Below are 22,467 nucleotides of genomic sequence, written 5' to 3' on the forward strand. Positions count from 1 at the left end.
TTTATCACACATACTCATACGTGCAGCATGCAACTGCAAAGCAGTTTAACACACGTACTCATACATGCAGCATGCAACTGCAAAGCAATTTATCACACATACTCATACGTGCAGCATGCAACTGCAAAGCAGTTTAACACACATACTCATACATGCAGCATGCAACTGCAAAGCAGTTTAACACACGTACTCATACATGCAGCATGCAACTGCAAAGCAGTTTAACACACATACTCATACATTCAGCATGCATCTGCAAAGCAGTTTAACACACATCCTCATACATGCAGCATGCACCTGCAAAGCAGTTTAACACACATACTCATACAGTCCTCTAGCTTGCTGCTAGGAGCAGTCAGGAGAGAGCAAGCTGTCCATTAAGTTGCAGGTGCATGTCAGAAAAACAAAGTGATTCACGACATTTGACAACCTGATATAATTTGACTACCTGTTGTGCAAACAAGTACAAACTTGCATAGTTTTGGAGGTGCACCACCATTCTGTATGCTAAGCTACAAAGACTTAGGAAACTATGTTGCATATTTGGACAGCAGTGGCAAGAGGAGGAATACTGACATATCTGCAACAGGAGCACCTGCCAACAGGTATGTGTAAGGTAAGGCAGTCTTGCGCATTGTTTGAAGCGTTGCTCACACGTTGTCATGTTCTGACTGTATTTAGGAATATCTGTTATCTGTCTATCTGTTTACTTTATGTATGTTTACAGGTTACCCCTCCTGAACAAAGTTCTTTTTCATCGAGTACCTTGATTTAAAGAACTGGGTTGGATCTATAGACAGTCTGAGGAGACACTCAATACTGTGAAATTGTGTGATAAACTGATGCTGTCAACTTTTCTATGGGTGTGCACCCCTGCTGGTATTCACATTATAAAAGGCCAACAACAGCAGTAATTGTACCTGCGTGTGTGTCTTACAGTAGTTGTAGAATGTACTGCAACAAGTTAGCCTGCAACTTAACAAAACCCTGTTCCTGTACATTCTTCTGATTGTTATGGTGGTCTTATGGCCTGTCTAATCTATACATTGGCCTACTGTTGTGAGTACAATGGTCATATACTTACAAATATGTATCCACCCCAACATACCAGGGTAAGATCATATCACTGACAGTTACCAAGCTGACTACAAATGATGGCTGCAGAAATTACTTCCTTACCCTGTACATACCTGCTGGCATATACACCTACTGTATTTTTCTCATATTTGTGCCTACAGTTACTGCATGGCATACTCCTGTTGCTATCCCTGTGACTATATTACTGCATGAGTAGGTTACCCTGCTGTCTGTATCCATCATTCTACCACTTGTGTCATGTGTTCACAGATGTTTCCATGTCATAAGGTCACGGTTGATGGTAGAAGTTGGATATCTTGTATGAATACCCTTAGCACATATGTCACAGGTGCAGATGCTCATTTCAGTGTGTCTTTTGTTGTGTGGTTACATGGCAGAGCACTAAGGAGATAGAGACTGGGGCATAACAACAAGCTGATACTGTTACCCGTGTAGGGGCAGATGGTGATGACAATGACAAGGCATAGATACCTGACCCACAGTCTGATGCCATACTAACCATGTCTGCCTCCATCATTGGTGTGCATATGCCCATAATATAGACTGAAAGTGTGGCCTCAACCACAGATGAAATGATGCTGCGTGGTCTAAGTGCTGAATGCCACCATCCCCACTGCTCCAACCACCAGTGATGCTCTCCCTGCAGTTGTTGCAACAGCAGCAAATGACCCCACACCATCTGAAGTGGCTATAGCCATCATTTCTGAGGCCACCTAATGGTTACTGAGGGTGGTACAGTGATTAGCATTGTCACCTTACAGGAAAAAGGTTCTCTGGTTTCGTTCTTTACTAGGGTATATTCTGTGCAGAGTCTGCATGTCCTCCTTGTGTTTCGATGGGTTTTCTCTGGGTAATTTCGCTTCTTCCCCCATTCCAAAGACATCCAGTTGGTAGCAAGGCAACTTTTAAATTATCCATAGGTGTTTATGCATGTATGATATGGATGAAAGGCCTGGCAGTCTACTTCTGTTTCCCCTTATTGCCCAATAACTTCATGGAGGGCAGTGGCTGTGACTTGTAATCATGGATAAAAAAGTGACTGTCAATTGTCACAGTTGGCATCTGACATATAGACAGCACTCTGGATTAATTAGCAGATGTGCCACAGTACCATCCAGGCACAATCTGCTCAAGCCCAGACCAACATGGACTTGATTGCTGTGTTTTATGAAATGTGTGAGGCTATGGCAGTGAATGGCACAGTAATGACTGTTCTTATGAGGTCTGTGGTGACAGACACTGCTTCTTTGTCAGCTTCATGCAGTGGATTTCTAATGCCACCACAACTACTCAGAGTGGCAGTGTTGTCTAATATTGGGCATCGTATGTACCAGATATGATCTTGTAGGAGTCTTTTGCAGAATACACCATCCTCAGCTGCATTTGGACATGCAGAGTACTCTCCTTTCTGTCACTGTAAGCAATCATGATACTCAACCTCCATTGGCAGGACACCTCAGGAGCCAACTCCATCTGGTTCACATCCCAGAAATTTGACACATTCCTTGTCAGAACGGACCACAAATCCTGGTACAAAAACAAACATAATGACTGCAGATCACAGTCTTGCAGTGGCAGCCTAGCTACACCACAGGAGGTAATCCAGCCTGTTGCAGGAGGAAACTTTCTATGACACATAGTGCCAGTCACCTTAAGACTTTCTCCCAGACTCATATAAAATCCTACCTACCCAGTGTTTGTGTAGACAGATGTGTCATTGTGTTCCTAGCCACACATGCACATGATGACCATTGACACTCACACCATGCTCCCTTCTGTGTTGTGAATGTGAGAATGTCTGCTGCATAGTGTTGCAGGACAGTGCACCATATTCTGATATTTACATTGTACGCTTATCTGGACTCCCATGTCGAGACTAGAAAGATGTCACAGCTTCACCTGCATTGCCATGAAATACTCTCATCACTGTCAGGAAGGCAGTTATGCAGTTGTCACTATACCACATACTCTTTCCAGATGATGGTGTTGAGACATCTTCCCTGCTAGCTGTGAGAGTGTGTGTATGTGGGAGGTATGTGTGGGCAGTCTGTACCAGAACCATAGGACTGTCCACACAATCTCTTCACCACTATATTATGAACCACGAAACATGCTAAGAACATCCTACAGATGATGGCAAGATTGTGCTTGACTGCCACTACAGACATATTACAGCAGTGTGAGTGGGCTTTGAGCAGGCAAAATGCATACCCTGCAGTGTTGCAGACTTACACGCGTGCAGTGTTGCAGGTTTATATGAATACAATTTTGCAGTTTTATGTATGTGAACTATTGCAGGCTTATGTGTGTGCAGTGTTGCAGGTTTATCCATGTGCAGTGTTGCAGGTGTATGTGTCTGTGAACTGTTGCATGTTTACGTGTGTGAACTGTTGCAGATTTATGTGTATGCAGTGTTGCAGTGGGAGTGGGCTTTGAGTAGGCAAATGCATACTCTGCAGTGTTGCAGGTTTATATATGTACAGTGTTGCAGGTTTATCTGTACAGTGTTGTAAGTTTATGTGTGTGCAGTGTTGCAGATTTATGTGTGTGCACTTTTTGCAGGTTTATGTGTGTGCAGTGTTCAGGTTTATTGTGTGCAGTGTTGCAGATTTATTTGTGTGCAGTTTTACATGTTTATGTATGTGCAGTACTGCAGCTTTATGTGTGTGCAGTGTTGCAGAATTATGTGTGTGCATTGTTGCTGGTGTGTATGTGCAGTGTTGCACATTTATGTGTGTGCAGTGTTACTGGTGTGTATGTGCAGTGTTGCAGGTTTATGTGTGCAATGTTACATGTTTAGTTTATGTGTGCAGTGTTGCAGATTTGTGTATGTGCAGTTTTACAGGTTTATGTGTGTGCAGTACTGCAGTTTTGTGTGTGTGCAGTGTTGCAGAATTGTGTGTGCAGTGTTGCTGGTGTGTATGTGCAGTGTTACTGGTGTGTATGTGCAGTGTTGCAGGTTTATGTGTGTGCAATGTAACAGGTTTAGTTTATGTGTGCAGTGTTGCAGATTTGTGTATGTGCAGTTTTACAGGTTTATGTGTGTGCAATAGTGCAGATTTATGTGTGCGCAGTGTTGCAGATTTATGTGTGTGCTGTGTTGCTGGTGTGTATGCACAGTGTTGCAGGTTTATGTGTGTGCAGTGTTGCTGGTGTGTATGTACAGTGTTGCAGGTTTATGTGTGTGCACTGTCACACTGTTTTTGAACAAACTGTGGTTTCCATACAGATATCAGAAGCCAGCACTACAGTGGGTATCCAGTTAGTGACTCCTATAACAGAGAATGAAAATGGGGGATTACTACATATGGACACACTATTGAGGTTAGCCACATACATTAGACTTACACATAGTGCCTGCACTTGCCAACCCAAATGCCTAGCCAGGAATCAGTGCTGTAGCTGAGATGAATGCCAGATATGTGAAGCATTAGAAATGCTGTAGTGCTGCATGGACATGTTGGTTATGATTACATAAGCATCAAGCACTAATTGGCATTTCACTGAATGGTGCTCCCTCCTGTTCTCACAAATTTAGGATTGTGGGCCAAGTGGAGGCCTTTTTTGCCCATGTTTGCAATTTATGTCACCCTGTACCACAGGGAGGTGTGCAATGTTTTAAAATGCACTCAAGGTGTTAGCTGTTTCTGGTGGTCTGTCAAGAAGCCATATATGATTCTTCTACATGAAGGATCATGTTGAAGAAATTAGTGAGTATTCAATAGGTAGATACCTGTGAAATGCTATATGTATCCCCATCTGGTTTCTGAATATCCTTCTAGCAGGCATGAAAACAGCAACACATATCTTGGCCTTCACAGATATAGGAAGTTCATGCATTCCCATTGATTATATGATTAGACAGCACATGTTGACAAAGACACATTCAATCTCTCAATCAACTCAAAACCAATTAATCATTTTCTGAATGGAGAAATTGTGATAAGTCACCATCTGATGGTGCCATTTACTTTGACACCAGACTGCCCCTCGTGCATATCAGTGAGGCCCAGTGGCACCAATAACATTATGCTGCTGAGTGACAGCTGCTGTAATTCCAAGCATTCACTTTAATTGCCATAATGACATTTTTGGCATGCTTTGCCCTTTTATATTCAGATGCACAGAGGTGTACAGTTTCCTCTATGTGCAGCTATTAATCAAACCTGCATACATTTTAATATCATTATGACATCATGTTGCAAGCCCATTCCATTTGTATGTCCTTATGCAGTCATTTGAATATCTCTCATGATGTGCATTCTGGCTTACTGCATCTTAGTGCAATGTGAGAGCATGAATCACTACTAGTCTGTGCCAGTCTTCACATGCCATGTCAGGCTCTGGTGCATATTATACAACTTGTCTATGAATCCTAGCCTGTGTCATGTGATATCCCACACACTTAGCCTTATTGGATCCTCAAAGACACATTTCACTATACATTACAACCAACACTGAACCAAAGTGTTTTTAAGTTGGTTTGAAAGTTATCTGGATAACACAGCTATTACATTAAGTTCGAGCCAATTCTGTGGCATAGAAGGTTAAAGCCCTGGCTATGAATCTGATATCCTGGCTTGAGTTTAGTTACTGGTACTTGATAAAGTCCTGTGTACCTTTGGAGGACAAAAACACTTAACCAAATAAACCAAAAAATAAGCACCCTGGTAGTCAGTCTCCAATCCGTTTTATTGTATAAAAAAATCAGTTAAGCGCTTTCATCAAACACAGTTGACTTCATCAGAACAAAGGCCTTTTCTTAAAAAGCAGTTTAAATAGGTTTAAACAACCATAATTGGTTAAAAAACAGCCAATAAAAACATTAAATTAGCATAAATCATGAATATTAATATTTAAAATAATCAGAGTATGAAAAAACATTAGGTCAATATTATTCACTGTCATTTTAGTAAAACAATGAAACAAATTAAGGGATTTAGACTTGTCCTGCTTTTTCTTTTAATACTGGCAGGATAGTCAAGTAATCATTTAACCCTGGATGTACATTTGCAGCCAACCTTAACTGCCACAACAGCTCTTTTTTACACAATAAATTTTGCCAATCCCCCCCCTCTTGAATCTACTTGCACAGTGTCCAGAATGGTTCTAAAACACACAATTTAGCTGTCTATATAGATAGAATGATAAAGCATATTGTAGAGGGGGTACCACATTTGGTTAAAGATTTATGGGACTTCCTGGGGCAATTAAAATCAGAATTATGGTCCCAGGAGTTACTTTTTTGACTATTGATGTCCAGGATCTTTTTTCCTGTATTCCCAAATAAGAAGGTTTAGCGATATTTGAGGATGTACTTTTTACCTCTTCCCCCCTACAACATGATCAGGTTTCCATGCTATGTGGAATCATTGCCCTCATTCTTGAAAATAATTATATATTTTTTGAGGGGCAATATTTTCAGCAGGTAAAAGGTGTAGCTATGGGGGCCGCTTGTGCCTCCGTTTATGCTAACCTTGTTTTATTGGGTTGGGAAAGGGAACATGTTTTTAAAAGTGAATATTTCTCAGAGATTCTTTCCTATAACAGGTTTTTGGATGATATTTTTATTTTATGGAGAGGTAGAAAAGACTCTAACTGCTTTCATTGAGTATTTGAACAGTACCACCACTTTTTTAAAATCTACCTTTGAGTGTCATGATGAGGAAATAAATTATCTGGATACAAAGATAGTAAAAGGAAAATAAGGTTTTATTTCTCGAGTATATCGTAAGAAAACCTTCTGCAATTCTATTTACATTATAACAGCCATCACCCACTGTTTCAGAAGAAAGGCATCATTAAAGGTCAGGCTATTAGGATAGCCAGGATGACTTCCCAAAAAGAGAATGTAATAAAGGAATTTGTACATCTGAAGGAAATGTTTTTAGATAGAGGTTATCCTTGTGAATTTATCGATGCCATTCTGAGAGAAGTTCTGGATGAATGGGATAAAAAATATATACCGCTTTTAGGTAAGGGGTTAACAAAAAACCCCAGGCAGGTGTAGATGTAGATGGTGGGACAAATATTGATTTCCAACAAGCCTGTGTGATTCAATATAGTCCCCTATACAATGGGGTTAAGAATATTCTTAATAAAAACTGGAGTCTTTTCAAAACCAACAATGAGGTGTACCAAGTTTTGGGTGAAAACCCCACTTTTTCTACCAAAATAGGACCTAATTTAAAGTTGGTTTTAGAAAGGAAAATTAGTAATAGTGGAGCTAACAACAACCTAAATGGTACCAGGCCCTTTGGTAGGTGTTCTTATTGCCATTGCATTCTACAGGGTACCTCTATTACCTTGGCTAATGAAAATGGTTATACTTTGTTTTTCAGGAAAGGAAACTCTTTTTCCAGCAAACTAGTATATCTTGCAAAATGTAATACCTGCATTTCATCTTATGTTGGAAAGACTGAGAGGCTTCTTAAATCCAGAATATATGAGCATCTATATGGTGTAAAAAATAAAAGAGAAACTAATGCCCTGTTTAGACATAGTTTACATTGTGAAGTTTTTTCTGGGTTTAAGTTTGCCATTCTGGACACTATGCAAGTAGATGCAAGGGGTTGGCAAAATGTATTGTGTAAAAAAGAACTGTTGTGGCAGTTAAGGTTGGCTGCAAATGTACATCCAGGGTTAAATGATTACTTGACTATCCTGCCAGTATTAAAAGAAAAAGCAGGACAAGTCTAAGTCCCTTAATTTGTTTCATTGTTTTACTAAAATGACAGTGAATAATATTAACCTAATGGTTTTTTCCTACTCTGATTATTTTAAATATTAATATTCATGATTTATACTAATGTAATGTTTTTTAACGGCTGTTTTTTAACCAATTATGGTTGTTTAAACCTATTTAAACTGCTTTTTAAGAAAAGGCCTTTGTTCTGATGAAGTCAGCTATGTTTGATGAAAGCGCTTAACTGATTTTTTTATACAATAAACGGACTGGAGACTGGAGAATGACTACCAGGGTGCTTATTTTTTGGTTTATTTGTCTTTTTGGTGAGCACGTTTACACCACTTTACTGGTTTTACACTTAACCAAATAAACATTATTTTAAGGTCTACAAGGGCAGGTGTTTTTGGTTACCTGCCTATGGTGTACACTTTATGGAAAAACCCTCATGGTGACTAGAGATCACATGTTGATGTTTGCCTGCGAAGGGAGGGATGGTGGCAGGACCTTCAGAGGTATTATGTCACCTATGGAATTAGGTGACCTGCCCTGACTAAGTCCCATTGCACACTGAATCCTGGAGTTTTTGCATGCATCCACAGTAAGAACAGTAGAACTAGCAACATAAAACCTCTAGGTGGCTGCCAGAATCATAGCTGCCCTATGATCTTTTCTCACATAGCAGGGAATAAATGGAAAGACTCATGACAATCAGCCAGATAACTGGCAGACACTGGGGCCCAAAACTAAACTACAATATTAAGCTCCATTTTTAAAGAAAGAAGTAAGCTGTTTGTGTAATAGAAGTATGCTGTGTAACTGAAAGTCTTTGTCTAGGTGCAGTGTACTTAGAACCTGGAAGACTTAAGTATGGGAACCAAGTTACTACCTTATTACAAGGTACCTTATTACTGCAGACAGAGAGATGACTAGATAGATAGATAGGCAGGCAGATAGAAGGATAGATAGGCAGGCAGGTAGATAGACAGGCAGGCAATTAAATAGAAACGGATCTATTTTTAAAGAAAGAAGTAAGCTGCTTGTGCAAAAGAAGCATGCTGTTTAACTGAAAGTCTTTGTCCAGGTGCAGTGTGTTTAGAACCCTGGAAGATTTAAGTATGGGAACAAAGCTACTACCTTATTAAAAGGTACCTTATCTCTGCAGATAAAGAGATAGCTAGACAGATAGGTAGATGGACAGATAGATAGACAGGCAGACAGATAGACAGGCAGGCAAATAGATAGAAATGGATCCAATTTTAAAGAAAGAAGTAAGCTGCTTGTGCAATAGAAGTGTGCTGTTTAACTGAAATCTTTGTCCAGGTGGAGCGTGTTTAGAACCAGGAAGAATAAGTATGGGAACCAAACTACTGGCTCATTACAATATGCCTGGTCTCACTCACTCACATACACACACACACACTTACACACACCTACACCCACACCTATATATATATATATATATATATATATATATATATATATATATATGGGTCTACTTCTTTTGATCTTTCATTTGCCTGACACTCATTTGCCTGAGACCAAATGACTGAAATTTCATTTGCCTGACACTTCATTTGCCTGACACTTCATTTGCCCGACAAGTATTATTAGCAAGAAAATGGAATATGCCCCCTTCCCCACTGCAGTGCGACCCTGGAGTTAGAATATATAGTTAGGGGGGTGGGGGGCACAGCCCCCCACAAAGGGGGGGTGAAGCCCCCGACTTACTTTTCTGTTACTAAGCAATATTACATCAAAAGTTAAAAATATCATATGAAATGAAGTGGGGGGCTGTGCCCCCACCCCCCTAACTATATATTCTAACTCCAGGGTCGCACTGCAGTGGGGAAGGGGGCACATTCCATTTTCTTGCTAATAATACTTGTCGGGCAAATGAAGTGTCAGGCAAATGAAATTTCAGTCAAATGGGGTCAGGCAAATGAGTGTCAGGCAAATGAAAGTTAGGTCAAAAGAAGTAGACCCATATATATATATATATATATATATATATATATATATATATATATATATATATATATATATATATATGTGTGTGTGTGTGTGTGTGTGTGTGTGTGTAGGGGTCCTACATTTGGCCTAAATGCTTGCTTGGCAATATCTGTTTAATTGACCACATTTGGTCAACATATGTAGTATGCATATGGTTGACAGGTGTGTGAGCTCAACAGTCCCTAGGTAGGGAAATATTCCCTTTCCCTGGGGATTACGCAGTCTTGGAATTAGTATATATATATATATATATATATATATATATATATATATATATATATATATATATATATATATATATAATTAGCAGGGAGTGTGAGGGGGCTTTCCCCCTGCAAAAAAAATATGTTATTTGTTTTGTTTTTGTTTTTTTTTTAAATTGCATGCACCAAGGGTCCTTTTTGATACATGCATGGTAACGTGTCAACAAGCAATTTGTCAACCTTTTGTGGTCGACATTTTTGAGGTTGACATATGGACTACTCGACTAAGGTGAGTAGATTCATATATTTCTGCACATATAAAGCTATATATATATAACTATGTATATAAAACTGTACACACCAACACACACATATATATATATATGTGTGTGTGTGTGTGTGTGTGTGTGTGTGTGTGTGTGTGTGTGTGTGTGTGTACAGCCAGACTACAACTCCAAACTTGATTGGACAGATTAAAGCATCAGTAGGGTTGTTATTTCTGCATAAATCCCTCTAAGAGACAAAAATCCATCCTATAATAACAAGTAATAGTAGGGCATCACTGACTCATCCAAAGAGAACCTGGGATAAAACACAGTCAAGTGCAATCATTGTTAAATCTGCATGATAAAAGAAATAAAACAAAACAGAAATCAGGATAGTGAGAAAAGTAAAACAATATTGCAGCAAAAAAAGCACTAAAAACCCATATTTAATTACATGATCTGCTCAGGAACAGTAAAGTCAAGCAAAAATATAAGATGATGGTGATGATGCTAATAATAATAATAATAACAATAATATAATCGGGGTCGCTGATCATAACCCAGTTATTATGTGTTTGGATGCCAAGAAATTCACCTCAAGAGCCAAACGTGAGTGGTGAATCTTGACATCCATGTCAAGAGCACATAATACAGTATTATAATCAGTAAGATGATCAGAATTCTTTGTAGTGCATGGAGCTTTATCTGCTCCATTTACAACTAGTTGCAGGGGAAGAAATGTCAGTGTTTTGCTAGCTTTCAAAGCTGTAAAATACTTAATGGACACTGTCAGAAAGGCAGTGTAGTCCTGTATGTCACATATTTATTGCTTCATAATTTTGTCTGTTCCTCATAAAATCTGTGGTTTTCAGACAAACCTTTGAGGACTGATGTTTCTAAAAAAACAACATGCATCAGAGTTTCCAAGTTCATTTGTATCCTTCAGAAAATACATGCAAACACAAATTCCGTTATTCTAACAACTTTCTAAATTTATTAGAGAAACTTAGGGACACTTTACTGGAACAGACAGCAGGCAGAAACAATTTTTGTTCTGCTGCTGTTGTTTGCTGGTCAGTGCAGGCAAATTTTACTGTCTAATGTGGAACTCGATATTAACAACTTTAGCAGGGGGTGATTAACATTTGTTAAGGTCAGGTCGCACACCACTCTGGCGCTTAACTGGTTTGTTTGTTTGTTTGTTTTCTGAATATTGCAGCGTAATCAGCACTCTCCATGCACTACAACAATATCTTCCTGATGAAAGTGAAAGCATGAATACCACAAAAAGGAAATTATGTGCTGCAGGACGGGACAATGGAGTGATTAAAGTATACATGCACAGAAGGCCAACAATTCCACATAGCAAAAGAAAATGATAAGTCAGTCACACTAGCCTTAAACATACAGTAAACAAGAGCAAAATGCTGCTTAAAGGCAAATGCATATCAAAATAGTAATAAAACACCCATAATTACCAAAGAAATCCAATTAAGTAAAGGAAACAAGCGTACCATCAGCCAACAACCTTAAGAAATAAAATTGGAGGGAAACATTATTGCTTAAGCAAACTGTGCATTTCAGTTTTTGGAGATTTCTCCAAACCGTGAACATTTTAATCCTGTATTACCAAGAAAATGATATACTTGTTTCTAAAGCACTATGCTACTGAGATTCAAGTCACCTCATGTGGTACCAGATTTATGTTTATTTCCAGCTAGACAGCAAATGTTTGCATTTGTGAGTTGCAGTAAATTTAAATGCAAAAAAAAAAATTTATGTTGAGCATTAAAGCAACTTTTTTTATTTTAGTTGCTGAATGTAAATTATTTTCTTACATTTAAAACAAGAGGGAAACAATACATAAAAAGTAAACAAACAAGTAAATAAAAATAAAACTATGACAAAAATATTTAAAACAGTCTTTGTTATATGCAAACATAAGCAAAAAAGAAAAGGAAAGGAAAATATGCCTGGCAGGTTATCACAGTGTAGTAAGCTATTATCTGCTACGAAGCTTCATGCAGCTTCCAGGATCGGATTCCGTTTGCCTTCTGTATGATTCTAAGCAAGTCACTTAACCAGATAACATTCCTGGGAAATGTCTAAAAAGAAATTTGTGTCTAGTAAGATAACCTAGTTAATAAACTGATAAAAATAGCAAATTAATAAACATGTGTATGTTAATACAGTAATCAACATGTCACATTATTTTATTAGTTTTGTTTAAAACTAAAATAAACAAGCTTTATTTTTCATTATTCCCAATGTCTAATATAACTTATAATCAACTGCTAGACATATAATCAAGTTATACTTAAAGAAGTGATATAATCAGTGGCATAGCAAAACACTGCTGTAATAAAAAAAACAGGGAATATATTTTATCAAAATAAGCTGAATTAATCAAAAAGACGCACACACATGTACACACACACACACACACACACACACACACACACACACACACACACACACCTCAAATATATTAATAAATCTGCATACAAAATAAAAAGAAAATGAAATAAAGCAAAACAGAAATCAGGATTGTAACACAAATTAAATAGACTTTGCAGTCTTAATTTTAAGTACATTACCTGATCAGGGACAGTAAACAGCTTCCAAAAAAGTAGAAAATAACTTCCTGATGAAAGTGAAAGCATAAACTACAAATAGTAAATGTAGAAGCAGGAACAGAAAGAAAATAAAATATATATGCAGAAGACTAGCAGTTCCCATAGCAATTGAAAACAGCTAGCCAGTTGTGCATACCTAAGAGGTAAAATGAAAGAAACATACACAGTACTAAAGGACTGCATGAATGTAAAGGCATATTAGAATAGTAATAAAACATACATAAAAATTGCCAATTAAACCTAATGAAATAAAAGCATGGAACATGTCATCAGCTAAACCAACTGAAAAAAAATTATGGTAGAAGTATTATTTCCTACATATATTGTTATCCATATTAGGACAGGTATCAAATGGATTCCTCCTGTGAATAGTTTTAAGCCTATGTTACATGGAAAGCTGTACACTTGTTTATAAAGTATTACACTATTGATATCCAAGTTACCTCATGAGATATCAGATTATTTTGTTTGCTGCCGGTCTGGATAGAAAGTGCTCTGAGTCACAGTAAATCTAAATGTGAGAAAATGTTTAACTTGAATATGTAAGCAGGTTTTTAGCTTCAATTGTCCAGTATAAATCATTTTCTCACTTTTAAAACAAGAAGATTACACGTGATAAAGGTCACCAAATAAATAAACAAATCCTCTAAAACTATAGAAACAGTATTTAAATCAAGCATTCTGTTTTTACAGATATAATCAGAAAGAAAAGGCAAAAATAATAATAAATCTGGCAATTTATCAGAGAAGATTAAGCTATAACCTGCCTAGGAGCTTCATCCTATAGTCAAGGGTTTGATTTCATCAGCTTCCATTTGCCTAGTATATAATGCTAAGCTAAGTAATTAACTAGACCTTGCTTTTGGGTCATCCTTAAAAAGAGGTTTATACTAGCCACTCGAAGTAGAGGGATAAAGCCCAGAAAATGGACACGTGACCAAGGTTCAATTAGCGGCCCAGGCAACTGATGGAGCAACAGGCAGAGATGGGCATGCCATTTCTAGATGGAGGATATTTGTCAATAACGCTCATTAAACAGAGGCAAGGACCAAACAGGAGAGATGCCCTCGGACATAGATGATGTGCATGGCAGGACTGGTGAAACAGAAGTGGGTAGGACTCAATAAAGAAAAAAAAAACATATGGAAGCACAGATGGCCAAGCCCCTCAGGATTCTCATGGAATCCATGACCAGCCCCAGCAATATTAGAGTAAGTCCAGGGGGATGGGGGATAGCTGGTAGACCCATCATGGTCATAGGGAAATGGGGGAGCACAGCCAGTACAAGGAGTCCAGAAAAAACAAAAAAAGGGGGGATTGTACCTAGTTGGTTTATCTGGTTAATAAATGATTAAAAATATAGCACATCAATAAGCATATGAAATAAAGTTATATCAGTACAGTAATTGATATTCCACAATTATTTTTCTTTAAAAATAAAATATCCCCAATGCCAGACATGTCTCAAAAGCAACTGATATACACTTAATATAGTTATACTTGAAAAAATTGTGTAATCATTTGCATAAAAATATTACCACAATACATAAAAAGAACTGTTTGTTATAAACAAACAAGCAAATATACACAAATCAGCGCATACACAGAGGAATATAGTACAGAGACACACATTATTAACAAACGCACCCACAGAAGCCATTTTCTAAGCATAATAATGCCCGTCAAGGTGGCCATTCTACAGAATAACAGATCTTCCAAAGGTGGGGAGGCCTGACTCCACACTGTTCAGCAGTCCATTGTTTACCTATAATGCCCACTCTTTCAGGCATTATTGCTTTTATTACCTAACTATAGCAGAACAGCAGCACAGAATCTGGTTGATTACCCCAAACTCTTCTCCACAATAGCAGAGCTGGCCATCTGTTTTATATAATTTCCCCTCAGCCAGCCCTACCGGTGGCCAAAGTCCATTTCCAAAGTCAGGTTGGAGACATGCTCTCTGCCTGTGCACCATCAGGCCAGGTACCACTGAAGATTTCATCTCAGGAATGAGCATGGGACATCTGAACAGTCAGCTCGGGTAGAAGAGATAGAGTAGGTGCTCCATCTGTCTCTAGGTCTTTGAAGGGAGAATAAAGGTGGGTTGGTGCAGTTCCTCAATCTGGATCCCCTCAACTTAGAGCAAAAAATAAAAAAGACTTCTACTTGAAACTACAGCAAATTACTTGCTGCAAATGTAAAAAGAAGATTGCTACAGTTACTATACCACCTAAATCCCACAAAACGCTTCAAAGCTTCAATCTGGATTGCAATTACAGTATCGGTATTCATTTCTGAATGCCAGTACCGCACTAAGGCATCATACTCATAATCACTGATTGTTCCCTTCAATACCTTGTGCCTTGGGTGGCTGCCTTCATCACCCCATCTTAGCTACACTTCTCCATAAATATAGCAGATGCTAGATGTTAATCATGTACAGCTATTCAACACTGCCTATTTTTGAGTGAATGGTCACAACTGAGGGAACCAGCAGATGTCCTACTTCACTGTTTATCCTGCCTCTCTGGCTACAAAACCAAGAAAATCAACAACCCCAGGAAGCTGGAGTGAAGTGTCTATACACTAGCCATCATTATTTATGGACTGATATCTTGATGAGTTGGCACAAAATGTTCTCCTGTTCTTCATTCACCATCATAGCCTAATACCAGACACTGACACCTAAATGAATGGGTTCAAATGCCTTTGTGTACTAAAATAGGTTTCCTTGGATGCCAGCACTCATCCATATAATGTATAAAGATAGCACAAGTGTGTCATTTCTTCAGGGCCTAGGTGTAGGGAAGAGTCCACAACACACATTATCAAAGAATTCACTGTATACTGAGTCACTGTCAGAAGGAATCTCATATGTCTAAGAATATGGGAAGGTTACCAGGAAGATACAAAGAAAGAGTAAAAACAGAAAGCAAAAAAGTACTTTCTTCCATAGCTGCATGCAATTTTTAATGACTGCAGCAAATGCATAACTATAGTATATATGTGAAATTCTACAGTGTATACAATCAGCGTTATTTACTTTCCTTCACACCTGTATGAGTCATTTACTGACTACAAAGCACTTCAAGGACAATGTTTTGCAAGGGAGATACTGAACTACAGAGTTTCATGTCAGATTATTTAATTTTATAAAAACAGTTACACAAGCATTCATGCATGCATGTGATACAATGCTGTGCACAGGTTGTTATTTAAAAGCCAGTTCTTTTCCTGATTTCCAAGTAGCTTTGCCTCAAAATAAACACATCCACACACACACACATATACACACACACACACACACAGACACACAGACACACACACACTGCTGTACAGTATACAGCAATATGGCCCAGCACCATATCACGGGTGACTGAAACTACTGCTTTGAGGACTTCCTGACATTTTCTATCACATTACATTTGTCCAACAGCAGGCCAGTTTTTAGTTACCTGCATACTTGATTCAAATCCCTTTATATGATCTGCTGATGGAGAATTTCCAAGAAAGTGTCAAACGTGAATTGCCATAAACATGAATTTACCATTTATCACAAATATGACATTTACATGTTTATTTTATTTTCATTTAATTTTTGGTTATGTCCAGGTCAAAATGATTACCTCTCCAAAATTGTCAGTTATGTCTGCTGGGCCATGACACCACAATTTTCCATTTTTTTCTCCCAGAAATATGCAGCTAAGGCTTGGTATTTCCCACACCTTGACCTCAGTATGTACATATAGCACAGCTCATATGTGTCTGCCTACACAAACATATACTTCTCTAGCTGGTAGAAAGCATGTTTCTAATTGTGGTAATGTGGTTTCCTGCATATCAGTCTTTTGAAAGGAGTTTTGACCGTTCATGACTTACTAAGACTAGTCCAGTAAATGCTGATTCTCCCCTCATCTGCCAGTTCCAGTGATTTCCATTCAGTCACAGACAGGTAACTGATGGGGGAAATGGTTTCAGTGCTGCTTTGTCAGTTGGCTGGCATCATGCAGCTCCCAAAAGTCCATTATTTTATGAAATGTGCATTCTGCTCTGTGACAAACAAATGCACTCATCAGAGTTTTAATGTGATCAGTGAAGTTATAGGAAAACTGGGTATGATCGAACAGTCTTTGTACATTAACACATAGGTATTTACTTTGTCCTTGATAGGCAGCAGCTCCACTTTAGACATCTGTATGACTTCATGTCCCACTACTCCAGCCATAATTTAATAATCTTGCCTTCTTCTTCTTTTAACTCCTAAGATGAGAAGCACGATTCCGCCAATAAAACCAAGGAGTCCAACAACAAAGGCCAAAGAACACAAGATGAACATTAGAATGTCAGAATTAGGTTTTGACTCAGGAACTGGAAAGAAAACAAACAGAGGAGATAATCAATTATTTATACAGTTCTTTATTATGTCATTTCAGTTTGATATGCAGGTTCTAGAAAATACTTTAATTTGTATCAGCAAGAAATATTACACAATAATATACCAGAGTCAGTTTAAATATTATTAAGCACTTTATCACAAACTGAAATGTATCCACTTCAAAGAAAATCAACCCAAATGATAATGTTTCTTCCACAATTCAACTTTGCCCCTTTTCTTTATTTCTTTATTTATTTATTGATTCAGGTCAATGTTTTTTTTTTTCATTTTCTATGACCACACAAAAACATGACCTAAAACATTTGGCTTACACGATAATATTTAACTCCTATATGCAACTGTTAAAAGATTAGAAATACTACATTTTATGCACATTACTACATCTGAGAACTCTATCACTCAGTACATCAAGACAATACTGAGAGCTAGCAAAGAAAATTAACTAAGCAGTGTCCATGGTTCAGTAAAGTCTTTTGTCATTCTGTGATTGCAATATTTTGATTTGGTGTACTTAACTCATGGAAACATCTGCATTCTTTAGTGTGAGGCAGCCCTTATCTAAACAGAAGAACATATGCACATTGTAAACTCCGTGTCTTCTCTAACACACACAGGGCTACATTATAAGTAATATAATTATAAGCTATTTTTTTATTTCATTTCAGTTTGGTAGCTGGGTTAAACTAAATGTACTTAGGGCCTTTTTTGAGGAGCTATCCAAGGTGGCAGTGGTTAAAAGCAAATTGTGAACAGAATTTCAAACTACAAAATATCGCAGATAAAATGGAAGGAAATTAAGTCACTAATCATATTCTACAGGGTAGCACTGGATAAACACATACTTTCTGAAAGTCATCAAAGTGTTTTTTTGCACTACCCCAAAACAGTAATCAAAGATGCAATACATATATCTACAAACATATCAGCTCAAACTAAAAAATCCATGGTGTTAGCTCACATCTGCCCCACTGGCCTGCAGCTTGCTTTGGAATCTAGCTGAAGGTCAGAGTCCTGAAAGATTAGGGATATATTACCTCTCCAGCTTAATGTATAACATCAGCTTACATGAACACTATCATTCCCTGAAGCAACAAACTATGAGACTACTTACATTTATCATACTGTACCTGTTTTAGAGGCCAAAGACAATTATGCAAGGGCATGGAACGCATTATCATGGAACTTATAAACAAAGTCATTGGCAACCTTCAAACACTGGACCCCACCCAATTTGGGTTTGTGAAGAGCCAATCTTGTCTCCTGAATCTGATTGACTTCTTCGAATCGGTCTCCAGAGCTGTGGACAAGGGTAAGGCAGTCCACACAGCATATCTGGACCTCGCCAAGGCCTTCAACACCATCCCCTACTCTGGAATCATAGATAAACTTACTAAGCTGGGCATAATAACCTACGTCACTCGATGGGTTGCCAACTGGCTTACTAACAGAACCCAGACTGCAAAAGTAGCCAACACCAAATCCAACTCCAGACAAGTGACAAGTGGAGTACCTCAGGGTTCAGTCCTGGGACCACTCTTGTTTGGCATCTACTTCTCTGAAGTACAGGCCAACACTAAGGGACTCTGGCTGACAAAGTTTGCAGATGACTGCAAACTGGGAGTCATTACTGAATCCCCAAATGATGTGGATATTCTACAAAAGGGCCTTACAGAAACAGATGCCTGGTGCCAGAGCCATGGGCTCAAGCTTAATGCCAAGAAATGTATAGTTATCCTCTTTGGAAAAAAAACATGTACCCATGAACTACCACATAGGTGGCAAGACACTAAACATCGAAAGTGTGATGAGAGACTTAGGGACACAAGTGGACAGTGGTCTCAGTTTCGATAACCACATCGCCACAACAGTCAGGAAATCCTTCTATGTGGCACACCTCATCACTAAGGGCTTTTCATCCAGAAAAAAAGAGGTCATTGTCCCACTGTACTCATCCCTCATTAGACCCATTATAGAGTATAATGCCCCATTTGGTATGTACCTCACAAGACATCTGCAACAGCTGGAAAGGCCACAGAAATATCTCACTAAAAGAATCACAGGCCTAAAGCAGATGCCATATGCTGACCGTCTAAAAAAACTCCAGCTATACTCTGTGGCATATCGTCTACTCAGAGGCAATCTCTGCTTAACATACAAGGCCATGTCAAACCCTGAGATGTTGGACATGCTCCACTTAAAGAAATCCCAATCCCTCAGAGCCACATGCTCCAGGGATCTAAACCGTATCATCACAATGAACAAAACATGCTGGAGGGATAGGTTCCTGACCCAGAGACTCCCCATACTCTGCTTGACATGCCCATACATGTCAAGCAGAGTGCCTCATTGGCCCTCTTCAAAAGGAACCTTGATGATTGGATGGGAGATAGGAAATTCACCCCGGGGATCATGTCAGTCGCCCTGCTAGACAGGGGCCCAGAGAAGTAAATACTGTGGGAAGAAATTTCCAGGGAATTGTTATGGCTAGGCTTGCATAGGCCTTGGGGCCGATAGCCTAGTACCAACCTATGAACCTACGACCCGACCTATGCTCATCTTCATTCCCATTAAAAGACTAGTAAATAAAATGCCCTCAGTTTAGAATCCAGCTATACTGTATCTTCTTAAAAATGTCATAGTGCTGTTCAAATATTTTTTTAGAAATGCACTAGTCAGGATGACTTTAGCAAACAGTTGATTTTTTGGAATAAAATATTGACCCTTATTTCCTTCTTATTTGTAGAATTTTCATAAATACAGCAACAAATTGTCTACAGCTGGGGCAATATTTTGATTAATTATATCAAACATGCTGATAGGAAAATGTAAAAAAATGAAATTCTGGCATCACATGCAAAGAACCAGGTAAAGCAGATAATTCTAGAGGATGTGGATACTATTTTCCTGATGGAACATATAAACATAACAATATGACTGCTCAATCCAAAGTAATATAAAATGATCAAAGCTGGCATGTCAAGATGTTTGATGAGGGAACAGCTTGAAGCAATGTTATCTAATGTCTAGCATGGACCTGCACTCAAAAACATGCCAGACAATGACTGATATCACGAAATTAGCTCATGTTCATTAATGCACATGCATGTAATAGTAAGATTTCAGCTTGGAGCTGGTTGTGGCGGTAAATAGTATACAACAGTCAGAAGCTCAACCATCATAATGTAATAAATAGTAGTATACAACAGTCAGAAGCTCGTCAGTCATAATGTAATAAATAGTAGTATACAACAGTCAGAAGCTCATCCATCGCAATGTAATAAATAGTAGTATACAACAGTCAGAAGCTCATCCATCATAATGTAATAAATACTAGTATACAACAGTCAGAAGCTCGTCCATCATAATGTAATAAATAGTAGTATACAACAGTCAAAAGCTCATCCATCGCAATGTAATAAATAGTAGTATACAACAGTCAGAAGCTCAACCATCATAATGTAATAAATAGTAGTATACAACAGTCAGAAGCTCGTCAGTCATAATGTAATAAATAGTAGTATACAACAGTCAAAAGCTCATCCATCGCAATGTAATAAATAGTAGTATACAACAGTCAGAAGCTCAACCATCATAATGTAATAAATAGTAGTATACAACAGTCAGAAGCTCGTCAGTCATAATGTAATAAATAGTAGTATACAACAGTCAGAAGCTCATCCATCATAATGTAATAAATACTAGTATACAACAGTCAGAAGCTCATCCATCATAATGTAATAAATAGTAGTATACAACAGTCAGAAGCTCATCCATCATAATGTAATAAATAGTAGTATACAACAGTCAGAAGCTCGTCCATCATAATGTAATAAATAGTAGTATACAACAGTCAAAAGCTCATCCATCGCAATGTAATAAATAGTAGTATACAACAGTCAGAAGCTCGTCCATCGTAATGTAATAAATAGTAGTATACAACAGTCAGAAGCTCGTCCATCATAATGTAATAAATAGTAGTATACAACAGTCAGAAGCTCGTCCATCATAATGTAATAAATAGTAGTATACAACAGTCAGAAGCTCGTCCATCGTAATGTAATAAATAGCAGTATACAACAGTCAGAAGCTCGTCCATCGTAATGTAATAAATAGTAGTATACAACAGTCAGAAGCTCGTCCATCGTAATGTAATAAATAGTAGTATACAACAGTCAGAAGCTCGTCCATCATAATGTAATAAATAGTAATATACAACAGTCAGAAGCTCATCCATCATAATGTAATAAATAGTAGTATACAACAGTCAGAAGCTCATCCATCATAATGTAATAAATAGTAGTATACAACAGTCAGAAGCTCGTCCATCATAATGTAATAAATAGTAGTATACAACAGTTAGAAGTTTGTCCATCATAATGTAATAAATAGTGGTATACAACAGTCAGAAGCTCGTCCATCATAATGTAATAAATAGTAGTATACAACAGTCAGAAGCTCGTCCATCATAATGTAATAAATAGTAGTATACAACAGTCAGAAGCTTGTCCATTATAATGTAATAAATAGTAGTATACAACAGTTAGAAGCTTGTCCATCATAATGTAATAAATAGTAGTATACAACAGTCAGAAGCTCATCCATCATAATGTAATGGGTTCTCTTTGGGGGGGTTAGGCAAATGATGTAGGTAGGAAGATTTGTATCATACACATATGATCAAGTAGGAAGATATGTTGAATTATCAAACTTTGGGAGGAATAGATGCCCTACTATATATCTGGGGATGGAGCAAAAGGAGCATGCTAACATCGTGGTGTCTGTCTAACATTAAATTTCTTCAGCATCTGTGTCATTTTCTGATTTCTGTGCTTGACACCTTAAACACTAAAAGACCAACAAACTGGTAAAAACATAGACAGTTCTGTGGCAAACAGCATAAAGCCCTGACTGTGACCTAGCCAACCTGTATTCAGTTAGCATTCCATTCACTAGAATCATCAGCCAAGGATACTGGGATTGACCAGCCAATGCCAGGTTTCTTATCCCAGATATAATGAAGCTGCCTGATATGCTGCAGCACTGAGCCCCCCAACAAAGATTAGGTGTTACAGCAAAGCAGCACAAAGGGGCACAGACAAGCACCCACCAAGCAGTGTGTTTGTGCACTTGAGCTAGGCTTGGTTAATGCACACCAGTGGCATGTTTGGGA

At 38.1% G+C, this 22,467-nt stretch overlaps 1 protein-coding gene across 4 annotated transcripts in view; it reads right to left on the minus strand.

Moving 5' to 3' along the window:
• LOC122811470 (class II histocompatibility antigen, M alpha chain-like) overlaps window positions 1-22,467 on the minus strand; it is a 304,256-nt gene that overhangs the window by 138,898 nt on the left and 142,891 nt on the right. For 3 of the 4 annotated variants that reach the window (XM_044083325.1, XM_044083330.1, XM_044083324.1), the window contains one exon: window positions 15,843-17,269. The exons of the other annotated variant lie outside the window; for it this stretch is intronic. In XM_044083325.1, coding sequence (XP_043939260.1) covers window positions 17,130-17,269 — 140 coding nt within the window. In that variant the 3' untranslated portion in view covers window positions 15,843-17,129. Of the gene's footprint in view, window positions 1-15,842; window positions 17,270-22,467 lie in introns of those variants that run through there. 4 annotated transcript variants of the gene reach the window in all.

This window comes from Protopterus annectens, chromosome 9.part0 (assembly GCF_019279795.1).
Source record: "Protopterus annectens isolate FY-2018-M chromosome 9.part0, PAN1.0, whole genome shotgun sequence".
Taxonomy (NCBI): domain Eukaryota; kingdom Metazoa; phylum Chordata; order Ceratodontiformes; family Protopteridae; genus Protopterus; species Protopterus annectens.